General features: G+C 34.8%; 1 protein-coding gene across 1 annotated transcript; it reads right to left on the reverse strand.

Annotated features, from left to right (window-relative positions):
- Positions 1-358: 358 nt before the first annotated feature.
- On the reverse strand, positions 359-4,565 carry LOC103330290 (uncharacterized). Its single transcript, XM_008232840.3, has 3 exons — positions 4,220-4,565; positions 1,628-1,955; positions 359-868 (listed from the first exon to the last, which is right to left on the reverse strand). Exons 1-3 carry the CDS (start codon positions 4,365-4,367, stop codon positions 664-666), a joined length of 681 nt encoding a protein of 226 aa, XP_008231062.1. The 5' UTR covers positions 4,368-4,565; the 3' UTR covers positions 359-663.
- Between the last annotated feature and the right edge of the window lie 12,135 nt (positions 4,566-16,700).

Genomic DNA, 16,700 nt, shown 5'->3' on the forward strand with positions numbered 1-16,700 from the left:
ATTTTTATTTTCTATAAATAACAAAGTGAATCAAAGCCACCTTAGCTTTAGATGTTTATGTATCCATACCCAATCAGTCCGAGGAGGAAAACTTTCAAAAGCAGAGAGAGGTTGAATGAAGAAAGCCCTGTTTTGTATCATACTCGAAAAGAAGATTTGAATTAATGACAACATGTTATTTGTTGGATAATATACTTGACAAGTCTGTTAAGAGATGATCGCCTGCAAAAGATTAATAGTTTTTTTTTTTTTTTTTGTTTGCACTTTTAGGTTTATGTGAGTTTTAATTTTGAGAGTATTGTGTCTTTTTAAGTGGAGTTTTTGTATGAGAGCGAGGGATCAAATGGACAAGGGAGGCTAAACCAATTCTGCACGCTATTTGATTGGAAAAAAGCAACAAAGAAAAAAAAAAAGTTACAATTATGTAATGGATCAACAAGCTTAATGCACGTACAAAAACAAGTTACTCAAAACCACAGACAGAAGAACTGTCATATGTAACAACATCAGAATGAACCAATTGAACCAAACATTACAACACTCCGTTAATAGCACATCAAAGGAAGGGCTGCATACACTGGTTGAAACAGACGGGAGCAACATTCTCTTATCATAACTTTTGCCTGAAGGCACAAAATACACTTTGAAAGATGACAATAATCTTCAGAGGGCAATGATTTTCCTATGCAAATGCTCCCCAGTGGTACCTCCCTCTCCATCATGATCATGAAAAACAAGTGTTAACATTCCTACCAAACAAAGCACCGACCCAACAAGAAGTTTGTCGTACCGCTCCACCCAGTGAAACTTGAGCTGGCTGGCACCATAGAATGACAGTGCAACCAGTGAAGTCATCACGGTTATGGTGCTGTAATTCAATACCATGAAGCAAGGATCTTTATGTTACAGGAAGGAGTTTCCAAATCATTATAAATTAGACCACATACAGGCAATTAATCAGAACATCATTTCAGTAATTCAATGATTTCAATGCCCAATTAAATTAAATGCTAGGCCGACCAGAAAACCGTTAACCTAGCAGCAACCAAGTAATAGAAAGTCAATTCTGGATGTTCAGAAATCTAAACTGTCTGGTAAACCACAAAAGCCACTTAGGCAAACACTTCACAAGGTCAGCTCAACACAAAGATTTCTGAGACAAACTGAGAAAATGAAATATCCAAAGAAAAAAAGGAAGTTTGGAAGGAATTATATCAGGTTTGTGTTTAAATTGCCGATGGCTGAAAAATGTTTAAGTTCACATTGGAAAAGCTCCAGGGGGTCAATAAAGATTTCCAAATCAAGGTTGATAGAAACATCAGTGCATATTGACTGAAATGTTCCCAAATATAAATGAAAACATAACTGAATAATATTGATTGAAGCCATTATTTATTTGAGAAAAAGGGGAATGTGCACATTTAACTTTGCGTTGGTTATCTGTTCTTCCCTCAGTGAAACGTGGGTGCAAAAAGCCACTTCTCTTCAAAACGTTTTGTGCCCATTTACTAACCAAAAAAGTTACTAAGTTCTCAAACTTGCTCATGAAAGTTCCAGCAACCAAGTCATAATTAGGTAATCAAGAGACAAACAAGATATACAAAACTTGATCCTAAAATATTGATACCTGAATAGCAGCACTACAATAGCAAGCACCATCATGGAAGATGAATTCCCAACAGCAAGAAATACCGGAAGTGTGGTTGCACAAGGAGACAATGCAGGAACGAGTACAAGTCCTGCAACAGCCATCTTTTCCATGGGTTGGTTGTGTGAATGACTGTGACCACCTTTTCCAGTTAAGAACAACAAAATGTAACCGCCACCAAGAACTACGAGCAGAAGTGAAGCAAGTTTATGTACTGTTTCCTCGCCAGCTATGGTATTTGCCATGGTGACTGCTGTTATACCGAGTATTGAAGTGGATATTACATGCAAGACTGCTCCAAATGCAGCTGCACAAGAAAATACCATAGAGTGAACATGAGTCCTGAAAGCACTGTCACAATAACATTTAAACACTGAATTTTTATGCATTTTTTTTCAGAATCTATATTCTTGTATCGGTGAACTCAGAACAAAAGAAAAGAAAACCTTTTACAGAGATATAGCTTGGCTTAAATATATGGGGCATCATCCAGATCAAGGATTCATGCATTCCCATTTACTCTAAACCTCAGTCAGGTAACCCAAAATCAACCAACCAGCTTCACTATAGTGTTAGAATTTTTCGTTTAGAAAAAAAGAAGTTAATATGTTTCGGGACAGAAAGAGGAAAGCACTGGTCAAGTCTAGATCTGCTGAAGTATTAACGAAAAAACACCACAAAGTGTCCTCAGGAAAGAAAATTTGATTGTAATCCTTCCTAGGTGGCCCTTACAAGGTGTTCTTGACAACCAAAGCCTTTTTTATGAAAAGAAACCAAAGCCTTTTTTTTGAAAAGAAACCAAGCCTTCAGCATTGCACTAAAGAATGGTACTGCGATTTAATAATAGGTTCATCAAACTGCACCTTTATAAAAGTAAAGGCACCTGAGTCAACTTTTAAGCCATGTCTACAGGAATTGTTTAGCTCAAATAGGTAAAGTTTTTAAGCCAATAAATATTAGTCAAACTCAACAGAAACTTCTCTAAATGTTTTCAAGGGTCATGAAGTGTATTGAGGCAGGCATATAACCAATGCACTACAATGAACAAAGTGTAACAGCTTGTACTATAGTATGGAATTTTATTGTTTCTTCAAGATCTTTCATAGTACAAGAGTTTTTCAGCATATGTCCTCATTTAGATACCCAAATACTTTGCAAAAGAACGAAGTTCTTTTTAAGGTGGACTGGGAGGCTGCAATATCTCAAGGCAATTATGAAATTTTAATTGGTCAGTGTTATCTATAGACTAATAATTGTACTGCCAGTTTGGTACTAGGGGTCTTTGTTGTACCTTCATGGTTGGATTGCTTGTTATCTTGCAATATTTATATTCCATTTACATCAATAAAATATAAAATATATATATATATATATATATATAATATGTGCGTGTGTGTGTGTGTGTGTGCGTTTCTTATTATAAAAAATAAATAAATAAATAAATAAAAGTTCTTAGCAATCCTTATTTTGATTTCTTTGATAGGATAGACAATGCTAAATTTTAAGCACATCCATCTCCTAAAACTAACTTTTGAAAAAACAATAAATTTAAATAAGCATATGAGAGAGTGAGAGAGAGAGAGAGAGAGAGAATTTTAAAACGTGTAAATGTGTCCTGCTTATGTAAAGGATTAGCATGATTGGAATTAGCATGATTGGAAAAGAGTACAGGTTCTAAAGTGCATGCGCTAAAATGACTCAGTTTTGTTGGGTGCAATAATGCTTGGAATCAAACAAAAAAAATGTTGTAAAATAGTTATGGTGATACAGAAAGAGAGACAGACAATGACAGAGACAGAGAAGAGGGGAGCGAGGAAGAAGAAGAAGGATGAAAACTAAAGTGCCTCAGGGAACTCACGTAGGGTTTAAAGTGTACAAGACAGACAGATGGCATCACCCAGTCTCATATGAAAAATTCTCCAACTTTATAAACTATACACTCCCAAAATTCTTACTATGAGAAGCAAAGACCACATATAACACCTTTTTTCCCACTAGACAAGGCAAGGCAGCTGCAAACTTACTTAGGAAACCTTGTAATGAGGGTAATTTGGAAAGTAAAATGGACTAGAGAATGTCCCAAGCAACGCCAAATTGAATTTTGATTTTAGACCATTCGTCCAGATTGCCTGGTGTCTATCTAATCTAAGCAGATTAAGCTTGCTTAGCTCTCTCTAATGCAATGCCAAATTATCCTATAGTTGAATTGCGCAGCATCAAAGAGAACTGGGTTATGACTGGAAAGCAACAAATTTAAACAACACGGTTCCCTTCCCTAAAGGTCCTTTACAGCTTTTACCTAAACTTGAAAAATCATCTATCTAATCCACTAATTTTCCTCCAACTGTTCAACTCAAAAAAGTGAAATGCTTAAAACTTAAAAGCAGAGAGAAAAAAAATCAAGGCAGATCCAGAATTCTTCTAAACTAGTTTACACCATTAACATCACAGGAAAGCACACTTTCACTTTCAATTTCACCTTCACCATCACCTTCAGAGCAATGACTATGATTCTGTGAGTGACCAAACAACCCTAGAAAACGAAAAATGGAGGATCAAGAGGAAACATACTGACGAAGAGAGTGCGGGAGAGAGTCCATTTCTGGGCTCGGCCTACGATGGAGAAGGGGAGCCAATGCGTGGGTATGAACGAATGCAGAAGCGACACCGTTGCAATTCCTCCGATGGTTGACAGATCTTCAGCGCTGAAATTATTCATTTTCAACCCCAAAAGAAAACCCTTAGAAATCTCACAGATTAGATACTACATTACGCTTCAGCCTTGAGATTTCTTATTTTGTTGTTGCACCAATTGCTATTTGGGAACTGGAAATGAGTTTTTGGAGATCTGCAAGAAGACGGATCCGGGACGGGTCGGATTTCACCCTCTCGGGTTGAATCTCAACAACAGGCCCACCGACCAAAAAAAGAAGAAAGGTAATTACCAATCCCGGCCCCTAATTTGTAGGTAACTTGCGATTTGCCCTGTGATGTACTTTTTTTTGGGTGAACCCCTGCAATATACTTTACCTTTCTAGAAAATTAAGGCCCGTTTGATATCTTACTTCGTTTTAATTTCATAAACTCAAAAACAAATTTTAAGTCCAAAGCCCAATAAAACCGTTTGTTAGGCCAATTTTTAGAAACCCAAACTAAAAAAAAAATCAAAAAATCCCAATTATTACAAACAAAAAAGTGAGGTTATATATATTTTTTCTCTCTCCTCTCTCCTCCATTTCCTCTCTCTCTCTCTCCCTCCTTTTCTTTTGTTAATTTCAATTTGGGAATTAGGGTTTCTGATTTTCTCATTTTAATTTCAATTTTTTTCAGATCTTAAAAATAGTTTAAAGTTCAATACAAAACAAGTTTTTATATCATAAAATCAATATTTAAACATTCATGTTTTTTTAAAAAAAATTCAGGATTTTTTGAGTTTATTTTTTTGAGTAGATACCAAACAACCCTAAGGTCCTAACCTAAACTATTAAAATTAGCAAATGGTCCTTTTACTGCCAAAATTTCTTTATATAAGCTCAATAAAGACTTTCTTTGGGGAGATGTTGAAGGAGCCAAGAAGATTCACCTCACAAGTTGGGGCTAGGTGTATAGACCCAAAACTAAAGGGGGCTAGGAATTAAGAAAACCATGTAGGTGAACCAAGCCATGCTTGCCAAGGCAACTTGGAGAATTTGTCAACATGAGCAAGGTTTGTGGATCTCTATGTTCTGATACAAATATTTAGGAGATTTTTCTCTTCTAGATGATGGGTACAAGATCTCTAAGGAGGCCTCAAGTAACTATTGTTTCCAATTTCTTCTTAAGACACCCTAAATAAAATTGGAACTTCAAATTCAAATATTTAACAAAAAATTAGAGTTCTAAAACATACCATAAATACTTTAATCCTAAATTAGTAAATAAACAAACTCAAATCACTCATAAACTAAAACAAAACAAGATTTAATTAAATTCATAACATTAATAAAAGAATGGTTCGATAACTTGTTGAAGATTTTCATAATATAAAGTTACAGTAAAAAGCGGTTGGTCGTTGGCAGGAAGCTACATACTTCGTCTTTGTATAAAACGACCGGTCATTGCGTGTTTGGGGTGCAATTTTGAAGTATGTCTCTTGGTGCCTAAGTGTTTGAATTACTCTTCTCCATCATATTTCACAAATTAAAACCTTCTAGAGACTATAATATGCAGAAATAACTTCTAGATATTCTTGAGTATCTTTGTCACATTCTTGAGTGTGTTTGGGGTTGTCTTTGGTTGTGCAAAACATTGACAACATATAGTTTTAAAGCTAGGCTTCATTGTATCCACATGGATTATTTGCTTAACCTTGTTGCACACAAGTAGTGAGGGCAAATAAAGTCTGAAAGATAATGTATTCATACACACCTTGAAGCATCTTTTATCCTACCATAGCCATTCCTATACAACTACATATCCAACAATTTTCAGACTTTATTTTCATAGCTCTGTCATCTATGAAAGACTTTACAACCAATTTTATGAAACTTGAGCGATTTGATGGAGGAAACTTTAGGCGTTGGCAAAAGAAGTTGCACTTCCTACTCACAAGCCTCAAAGTGGTGCATGTGCTCACAACTCCAAGGCTAACAGATGTAGCAAAGGAGAAGAAGAACTACTTGCAAACCAACGTGAACATGCTAAATGGGATCAAGATGACTACATATTATTTGTGCCTAATAAATCACGGTCATAAACTGACTGAAGAGACTTCCTCTCGGCCTTAGCACCTACTCATGAACTGAAACGGCCACGTTTCGTTAGGCATTTCGCCTCCCTAAAAACAAAAGAAAAGCTGCAAAGGCATAATCCTTCGGCCTCGCGACCGCGGTATTATAGGCCGAAGCCGAAGTCCGTAAAAGACACAGCCGAAGATACTGTGGTCAAATCGTCACGTGGCCTCAGGGTCCCACGCCCCATTTAATGAAGTAATACCTCTGACTATCGCAGTAAACCCACTAGTCGCAAGAAGCATTTAATGCACGAGGGAAGAAGGGAAGTACTGAAGTCAGGATTTGGTGATGGAGGCGCAAACATTCTCACAAGTATTCTTACAACTTGAGGTCGGATCACCAACCACCAGACCAGGGCATTAAATGCGTTCCCACGGCCAGGGGCGAACCTACGATCAGGGCGGTGGCCGAGATTTACCGGGATTTATGGGGGTCACACCACCATGCTTCACGATCCCAAATGCTGATTTGACCACCCACTTGCCCCGATCAGGCTCCACCACGCAGATCTTTTCAGCCTCGATTGTCCCTCCATGACTCCCCCTATAAATACTAAGCTCAAGACTATATTCAAAGGGTTCAAACACCAAACCAAAAGCCTCCCACGGAGCAAATTATATTTTCCTGTAATGCACTTTCAATACCTTTATTTGCTTTCCTAGGAGTAATGGTTGATTGTAAGGAAAATCCATTCATCAATATATCATACGACCCTTGATTTTCAAGGCATCGGAACACCATCTCTGTTATCATCTCATTTACCCCATATATCATACGACCGTCGCTCTCTGAGCAACGCACCGGAGCACCGCCTAAAACTCGCCACCAACACCAGCACTAAATGGCCTTGTAGCTCAAGCCATGAACCTGACGGCCGAGATTAGTTTCTCTCTCGGCCACAATCGTTTGATTAGAAGTCAAACTCAAAACAGGCGCATCATTTAACCATCTTCTACCCAAACCTAATCACCATCTTGACGCACGGTAGACCGTGCTGGCACGCCCACGCACAACCGCATCGCATCCAAAAGAAGGGCGTCACGTGTTAACGCACATCCCCTCGGCCCGGAGCACCAGGCCGTGAGATTTGCATAGCCAACACATATGCAAGGATCACATATGCAATGCTATGTTCGATACTTTGTTCGATATCTACCATGAGTTGAAAACTTCAAATGAGATTTCGAATGCACTTGAGACCAAACACATGACTGAAGATGCAACTAATAAGAAGTTTCTTATATCAAAATTTCAAATGGTTGATGATAGAAGTATAAGTGAACAATTCCATGAGATTATGCATATACATAACCAACTTTCTTAGTATCAAATGAAAATGGATGAATCCATAGTTTATGCAATGATGGAAAAGCTTCATCCTTCTTGGAAAGAGTATAAGAAAATTCTCAAACACAAGAAGGAAGATCTGTCGATAAATCAATTAGGAAAACACATACGAATTGAAGAAAAGTGTTGGGTCCGAGAGAAAGTTGATGATACTCCTAACTCCTCCAAGGTTTACATGGTTGAAGATGGACCTAAACAATCTTTCAACAATCATGGAAGCAAGAAAAGGAACTGAAAGTTTTCTGACAAAGATCACCAAAATTCAAACTAAAAGAAGAAGAGAGGAAGTTGCTTCCATTGTGGCAAACTTGGACATTTCAAGAAAGATTGTCACCTTTACAAGAAGAAACAAGAGTCCAACAACAAGGACAAGTTCGTTGCTATGATTTCTGAAGTTAATACTATGGAAGACAATGATGCTTGGTGGATTGATTCCGGAGCAACCAAGCATATGTATGCAAAGACAAAAACATGTTTAAGACCTATGTGCCATATGAAGATGAAAATGTTCTTTAGGGAATGCATCCACTGTGGTTATCAAAGGCAAAGGCACCATTGAGTTTACTTCTAGAAAAGTGCTTACTTTGAGTGATGTTTATAATATTCTAGAAGTTAGAAAGAATCTTGTATCCAGAATTCTTCTTAATAAGTTTGTGTTTAATTTAGTTTTTGAGTCAAATAAATTTATCTTGACTAAAGGTGATACTTTGTTGGAAAGGCATATATGTATGAAGGAATGTTCAAACTCAATATTAATAAAATATGTCTACATCTTCTAATTACATGCTTGACTCTTTATCTTTATGTCATAGTAGATTAAGACATGTTAACACAAAAGAAAATGTTTGATATGTCTAATCTAGATTTAATTCCAAAGTATGTGAATGACATGAATGATAAGTGTGTTACACGTATGCAAACTAAGATAAGTAGGAAACCTTTTCCTAAGATAGAGAGAACTTCTACTTTACTACAAATTATACATAGTAATGTATGTTATTTGCATAGTGCACCTACTAGAGGAGGAAATAAATACTTTGTGACTTTTATTGATGATTATAGTAGGTTTTGTTATGTTTATCTTATGCATACTAAGGATGAAGTACTTAATAAGTTTAAAATTTATAAAAATGAAGTAAAGGAACTTTGTGAAACCAAAATCAAATATCTAATATCCGATAGAGGATAAGAGAATTACTTTCTATCCTATTGTGAATCTATATGAATTGTGCATGAAACCTCTATTGCTTATATACCACAATAAAATGGGGTAGCGGAAATGAAAAATAAGACTCCTGTGAAAATGGTGAATGTCATGTTACTAAACTCAAACCTTAGAAAAGGTTATGAGGGAGAGGCAATGCTCACTACTCGTCATCTTTTAAATAGAGTTCTGACAAAGAATTTGAAAGTAACTCCTTATTTGTTATGGTTCAAAAGGAAACCCAACTTGGGATATTTAAAAGTTTGGGGTTGTAGAGCCATGGTTAGGTTACCTTAACCTAAGATAAAAAAGTTGGGACCAAAAGAAATGGAATGCATATTTTTGGGATATGCAGAATATAGCAAAGGCTATCGATTTCTTGTCATAGAACCAAATGATTCAATAAGTGCTAACACCGTTATCAAATCTACATATGCTGAATTTTGTGAGGGTAGATTTCAATCTATACATAGAGACACTAAGGAATTGGAGAAGGTTCCACCAAGGGTTGAGAACCAAGAACAAAATTTGTCTAATGCATCTAATAATGATGACGAACCTGGTAAGACTAGAAGGAATAAAAGAAGAAGAATTGAAAAATCTTTTGGACCAGATTTCATTATGTATCTAGTTGAAGGTACAAGAGACTCACATAGTAAGACAATTACGATTATATCAAGTACACAGTCGAATCCTCTTACATTTGAGGAAACAATAAAATCACAAGATGCAGCTTTTTGGAAAGAAGCAATCAATGATGAGATGGACTCAATCATGGGCAATAAAACCTGGAAATTAGTTGACTTACCCCCTATGTTCTAAACCAATAGAGTGTAAGTGGATCTTCAAAAAGAAGATGAAAGTAGATGGAACTATTGACAAGTTTAAAGAAAGGTTGATTGCCAAAGACTTTACACAAAAGGAAAGCATAGATTACTTTGATAAATATGCTCCAGTTGCGAGGACAACAACCATAAGAGTTCTCATAGGCTTAGCATCTATCTATAAGTTTGAATTCATTAAATGGACGTTAAGACAACATTCTTAAATGGTGAATTAGATGAAGATATATGCATCAACCGGAAGGTTTTGTCATGCTCGGACAAGAACATAAAGTGTGCAATTTAATTAAATCATTATATGGTTTTTAAAAAAAGCACCAAAACAGTGGCATGAAAAGTTTGATAAGGTGATTATATCCAATAGATTTAGGATACATTATTCAGACAAATGTGTTTATAGCAAGTTTCAAAATGGAAAGGGAGTTATCATTTGCTTATATGTAGATGATATATTAATCTTTGGAACTGATTTAGAAATTATAAACATAGCAAAGAAAATCTTATCATCAAGTTTTGATATGAATGACATAGGTGAAGTTGATGTTATACTTGGTATGATAATCAAAAGATATAATAATTGATTGATATTGACTCAATCACATTATATTGAGAAGATACTTAGAAAATTTGATAATTTTGATTCTACTCCGATTTTAACACCTTATGACCCACATATCAAGTTATATCCTAACAATGGAAAAGCAATAGATCAATTGGAATATTCTAGAGTGATTGGATGTTTAATGTATGCAATGACTTGTACTATGAATCTCAGTGAGATTAATAAATTGTAAATGAAAGAATAAAACTTTATTTTGGGGGCAGCAGAGGTGGCTTTGGAGTTGGCTTGGGTTGTTTTCTTCCTAAGAGCGATGATTGGGATATTGTCATAATCTAACAATTTTTTTTTTCTGGAGTCTTGACAGTGAGACTTCTGTAAGGTTTCTTTATAGTTGTAACATTACTTAGACAGATGTAAAATAAAAGAAAAAGAAAAGCATTAGTAAGCGTTAGGTAATGTGAAAATATTGATGTGAAGGAGTTAATAAATCCTAACATTTTAAATTTTTTCCTTGTAAAAGAGCTGAAAAGAACTTTCCTAACTATATGTCTATACATTTTCTTTGAATCTGAAGTGAGCTTTGCTGGAGAAGTGTTGGGTGACACGGTGAATTTGGGGTTTTATGAGGAGAAAATAAAGTCGGTGGTGTTTCTCTATATGATGACTTTTTCTTGTAATGGTCAGATTTAATTGAGTGTTGTTTGATCGGGGACTTGGATGCCAAGCTACTAAATAACAGCTGGAAAACTACAACTACTTTTTCAAAACATTTTTGAATTTAGAAACTTTTTTACCCGGTGTTGTGGTCTTTTTCAGTCGGAAGGCTCGTCCGGGCTTGTTGATTCTTGGACCACCATAGAGTGGTGAATCAAGCCTTCTTTGCCACTTTTTTGTTTTTTCCTTGTAAAAGAGCTGAAAAGAACTTTCCTAACTATAAGTCTATACATTTTCTTTGAATATGAAGTGAACTCTGCTGGAGAAGTGCTGGGTGAAACAGTGAAGATGTAAGTGGAGCTTGTTTTTAGAAAAGTGTTGGAGCGAGTGGAAGTGTTTGGGTAACCATATCTTTCTTCTCGTGTTCAACCAATTTTTGATCAAATGACTTGGAGCTTCATTGAAGAAGTTTCACTTTGTCATTTTGGCTAAGTAGATCGCTTATGTTCGAATCATTTTTCATTGTGCCAAATCAAAGCTGAAATTTTTTAAACTACCCTCTTGCTCATAGAATTGCATCTGGGAACTCTTGTTGGTTGGTAAAATCTTTCTTGACAACCAACTCATAGCAAGAAGTTCCAAACACTTGCTCTGATGGTTTTCCAATAGTCATGACATTGTTTTTATCGATTGAGTCTTTAAAAACCAAACCCACTTTAAACCTATATTTGAAATTCATGTAATGTTTTAATAATCCAAGATAGTTGTGCTTAAACTTTATGAAAAACGATTAGATGAAGGAATTTGATTGTTGTGTTTTGGACAAACCAGTTGATCACTATGGGGACTGGTTCTCAGTTGTTTGCAGCAAGACGTACATGCTTTGTACCACCATCCATTACGCGTATCAAATCATGTAATCGCTACTCTACATAGAACATAAGCATCCTAGAACATGTTTAAAGAAAGTGGTTAATATAATGAAAATAATTATAAAACAAGGAGTGATAAGAGAAAAGTGAAATAGGTTTTAGTTTTAATAATTTATAAGGTTGTGTATTAAATTAAGAATAATACAAGGGCAAAAGAAGAAGGTTGGTGTTTTTGCCTTGCGCACATCTGGATCGAGAACATTCAAATCTTCCACATATAGTTTTTTAGCAGCTTCTAATTGTTGAGGTCTCATTTGTTGCATTGCAGAAGGAGGCACGATCCTAACAACATGTGTAGAATCTCCAAAGCTGTGTTTGTTTGTTTGTTTGTTTGTTTTTATAAGAAGAGGTTCTTAGCTTAGGTTCAAGGAGAAACACATTTGTATATTAAGAAAAATAATGGGTAAAACATCACACGTCATTTTGTATGGCTCCAATTCTTATATATTTGGATTGATGAAAATCAAGGTTGAAACATTGATGTTTAGAACAGTTTTTCATGCGTGTTTATAAATAACTAATCAAATTTTATTTTATTTAAAATGAAGTATGAATAATGGAAAGAAGTAAAAAAAGTTGGATATGTTGGAATTGTTTAACCTTGAGGCTTGTAAAAGCCGCAAATATTGGTGTTAGTAACTGCTCTAAAGCTTGAACATCAAGGTCCTTGCTGTGTCACCCCAAATTGTGATTTTAACACCCTCTCTCCTGGATCAACAGACATCAAAGAAAAAACATTTTAATAAGAGGTGTAACAATTTGAAATTTTTTAGATGCTTTGTTAACATCTTAACTTGGTATTTTTAATGTAAATTTCACATTTTGTTTCAAGTCTTCCGCTGCCAACCATTTTTTCTTCCAAATGCTATACTGCAGTAATATGTCCAAAAACATCTTGCAATTTAACACATTAGCATTGTAAGGTTTAAAAATGTTAATAAATACATATTATACAGAAATGCATATTTTTGGGGGATATATAGATTATTACCGGTGATGATGTTATTTTTATCTATGTGAGAGAATAATTGGGTATAATCAAGAAAATAAAATCGATGTGGTGGAATGTGTGAGTGAGCATCTTACAACTCTGTGAAAATTGTTCTTGCATTGAATAACAATTGTGCAACATGCGGGACAACTTTGTTTGATGTTCTCTTTGACAGTGGCTTGTATTGCATATGTCTACTTGATTGAAAGAAGAAGAAGAAAAAAGTTAACAACAAATAGACTATTAAATCCCAATGAATTATTGAATTATAATGTGTGCTATAATTAAAAAGTAACATATGACATATAACAGAACAACTTAAGCAAGGCATGAATCTAATAAACTAAAACCATGTATGATTAATAAGGGAAAAAAACCTAAGAAGCCTCTATATTTACTTTCCAACAAAACCCAGTTTAATCCTCAACCGCAATATGATAGTAGTTTGTTTACAAATAAAGCTATCATAACAATGATTTAGGGGTGATAAGTAATAGGAAATTTTTATTCCATCACAATGAAATAATTTTTGTGGTCATTCTTAAGTGTTCTTTGAGACTACAACGAAGGTTTTTCATTAATTGGTTAACCTGCCTATAGTTCTACCCTTACTGTGATATACCATCTACTCATTAGCTTACCAAAAATCCTCTATAGCTTACAATAAGGCAATCCTTGTTGCAACAATTTTTAAAAGTTTTGCGGTGTTGTAAATATTATAGGTTACTTACATAATATTTGTTGTAACTATTTTGAAAGAATAGGTGCTAAGTGAGATTGGTTTGGAAGAACATATGCTAAATGAGATTGGTTTTGGTTAAGGCCAACTACTCAACTACTTCTACATCATTTACTGTAACTGATTAATAAACTAATGCATTTATTTTTCTGAATTTGCACATCATTCACACAGCACCTTCTATAGTGCACTAGGCACATGAATGCGCCTTTTGTCTGTAATGGAGCAGCACATGCTATTTGATTTATAAACAAACTGAAACATAACCTGCTATAGCAGGTAAAGGTTAAGGCTTCTTTCTCTAGTATTTAGGAATTCTCACGACAGTAACATGTGAAGGTTAAGAAAGATTCTCACGAAAGTAAGAGGTCAATATTAAGGGGGATTCTTACCATAGCTTCAGGTCAAGATTAAGGGGGATTCCCACCACAGTTTCAAGTTAAGATTAAGGGGGATTCTCATGAAAGCAATAGGTAAATGTTTTTCTCTAGTATTTAGGGATTCTCACAAAAGCTATCCTAGTATTTAGGAATTAGTTTCCTAAGGTTTAAAGCACTGGGTATCATTGGGGTTGAAACTTTCTAAGGATAGTATTGAGCAATCTCACCTATCTCTTGCTAAGCCCTAACTAACCTCACATTTTTTTAAGTTAATTATGTTTATGGATAAAATTTAACCTTACCTAAGTTTTGTACAAAATTTGAATTTAATTTGTTTTGGTGGGTAACTTTATTCTAAATTGTAAAATTTGCATGAAAGTCAGTAGCATTGCAATCTAACATGAGAATTTTGTTGGATGTATAGAAGATGATTTATTGGGGCACGAAAATATAATTGCATAGGGGTCATGCAATTACTAGTTTCTGTTTGTCAATTGGCATAGGTGTTGGCATATTACTTTCCAATTGAGTTTGTTTGATATGACTGGCGAGAATGCAATCATATATGGTTCAATAAAAATCAGTTTGATAAATAGAATATGAGTTGACATGTTATTTTTTGAGTTTATTCGATATGACTGACTAAAATTCAATTATATAAGGTTCATGCAATTTGTTTATATGATTTGGCAATTGTATATGAGTTGACATATGTTATGTGGTGAAGATTCCTCCATTGATTGGCAGCTATTTACTTAAGGTTTAATGTTATATATTTCATGAAATGAAATTAATAGAACAACAACACCATGAATCATATTAGAATCCAATAAACTTAATAACAAATTAAGAACACTAACCTGGATTAGAGGAAGAAGACATGAAGGTCTGCTGGAGCCGTCTTCTATTCTTTGCAATACCAAATGCTAATATCTCAATAGGGCAAATAATATCTTAGCGTGTTAATTGTAAGAATAGGGACTAGCCCTTTTATATTGATAACAAAACCCTAACCTTCCTATTATATTTTAGGAATTGCTAATCTTATGCCATAATTCATGGATATCTTACAATATAAGAAGGCCCATATAGCTTTATACATATTGGACTCCATTTTCAGCCTCGGGATTACTAAGGAAATTGCATATGTGAAATATATGTATTATAATTAATACTCAATTTTCTTCCAACATTTAATGCACTTGGTTTGAAGTTTTGTACGGGTAGTATTGAAGAATCTCATTTTATCTCCTAATAAATCCTAATCTTTTGTAAAATTAGTATTGAGTAATATGACCTGTGGTTTGCTAAACCCTAACCTCACCACTTTAAGTTAATTTTTGAAAACGTAATATTAATGTAATTGCTGTGGGTGGGTAACCTTATTAAAAATTGTAAAATTATCATTACAAACAATATACTGAGAACAACCATTAAAAGTGTTTCGTGATGCCTCAAAATTATATTGGACGTGTAGAAGGTGATATATTATAGCACCAAAATGCAATTGCCTAGGGGTAATGCAATTTCATATCACCTGGTTGGCAATTGACATACATGTTATTTTTCGATTGAGTTTATTTGATAAGACAACTTTTTGTTTTGTGTAATATGTTGTATTCTTGGATGTTCGAACTATGGAATGAGTTGAAAGATTTAAAAAACAATGGGTGGTAAACTAAGATGCATTTAATTTTGTTCACATATTATTAAAAATTGTAAAATTTCCATAAAAGTGGATAGCATAAGAACAAGCATTGAAATAGTTGTGTATGCTTGAGAATTGCGTTGAATGGTAGAGTGAGATATATTGGAGCACAAACATGCAATGCCTAAGGGCCTTGCAATTTCATATCTCCTTTGGAAATTGCATATGAGTTGAAATGTTATTTTCCCATTGAGTTCGTTTGATATAGTCTGATAATTTACATATGAGTTGACATGTTATTATTTTTGATTGAGTATATTTGATATGATAAAATGGTTTTCTTGTTTAATGCAGGCTCATCATTAATTGGAATTATAAAATGATGAGAAAGAAAAGTGAAGTGCATAATAAGGGCAAAAATCCAAACATAACAGAAGATTAGTCAAAGACAGTGATTAGTCGCAAGACTGGTTATTTTAACTATCTATAAGTGTTAAACGTCTCTTCTAGTATATGAAGTACTTTTTATAAGACTAACTAAATGTGAATGTTTTAAATAGGAAAATAAAGGGCGATGAAATGAAGCAACAAAAAATAGTGGAGAAGGTGAATACTGAGGTGATAAATTGGCAACAATACATTTATATAGAGACGTTACAACTCACAACTTATAATGAATTGATTAAATTTTATTATTTTCTTCCTCATACCAAGAAGGAAATCGCTGATATGCGACAACAGTTGGATGCTACTAAGAAAGCAGAGTACAAACCTAAAAAACCTTTAACGAACGCCTCTGTTTGGGGGTGATAAGAATTCACCTGGGCACTATTTGACAACACGGGCCGCTAGGCTCTTGAAATTGCGGTCGAGCTTCGAGAATTGGTTGTGGTCGGGCCTGGAGATCTAGAGGTCTTGCAAAGGTACGGCCGAGATTTGGAGTGCTTGTAATCGGGCTGGGTTACCGGTGCGTCGGATTTT

This window comes from Prunus mume, unplaced genomic scaffold (assembly GCF_029339155.1).
Source record: "Prunus mume cultivar Tortuosa unplaced genomic scaffold, ASM2933915v1 scaffold25, whole genome shotgun sequence".
Classification (NCBI taxonomy): Eukaryota; Viridiplantae; Streptophyta; class Magnoliopsida; order Rosales; family Rosaceae; genus Prunus; species Prunus mume.

What these genes read in the sequence shown, in the direction of transcription:
- LOC103330290 (XM_008232840.3), bottom strand. Translation starts at nt 4,367, where the DNA reads ATGAATAATTTCAGCGCTGAAGATCTGTCAACCATCGGAGGAATTGCA. An exon ending in CTCCCGCACTCTCTTCGTCA is followed by an intron (nt 1,956 to 4,219) that starts GTATGTTTCCTC and finishes TTTCTTGTGCAG; the next exon opens with CTGCATTTGGAGCAGTCTTG. An exon ending in ATTGTAGTGCTGCTATTCAG is followed by an intron (nt 869 to 1,627) that starts GTATCAATATTT and finishes ATTGAATTACAG; the next exon opens with CACCATAACCGTGATGACTT.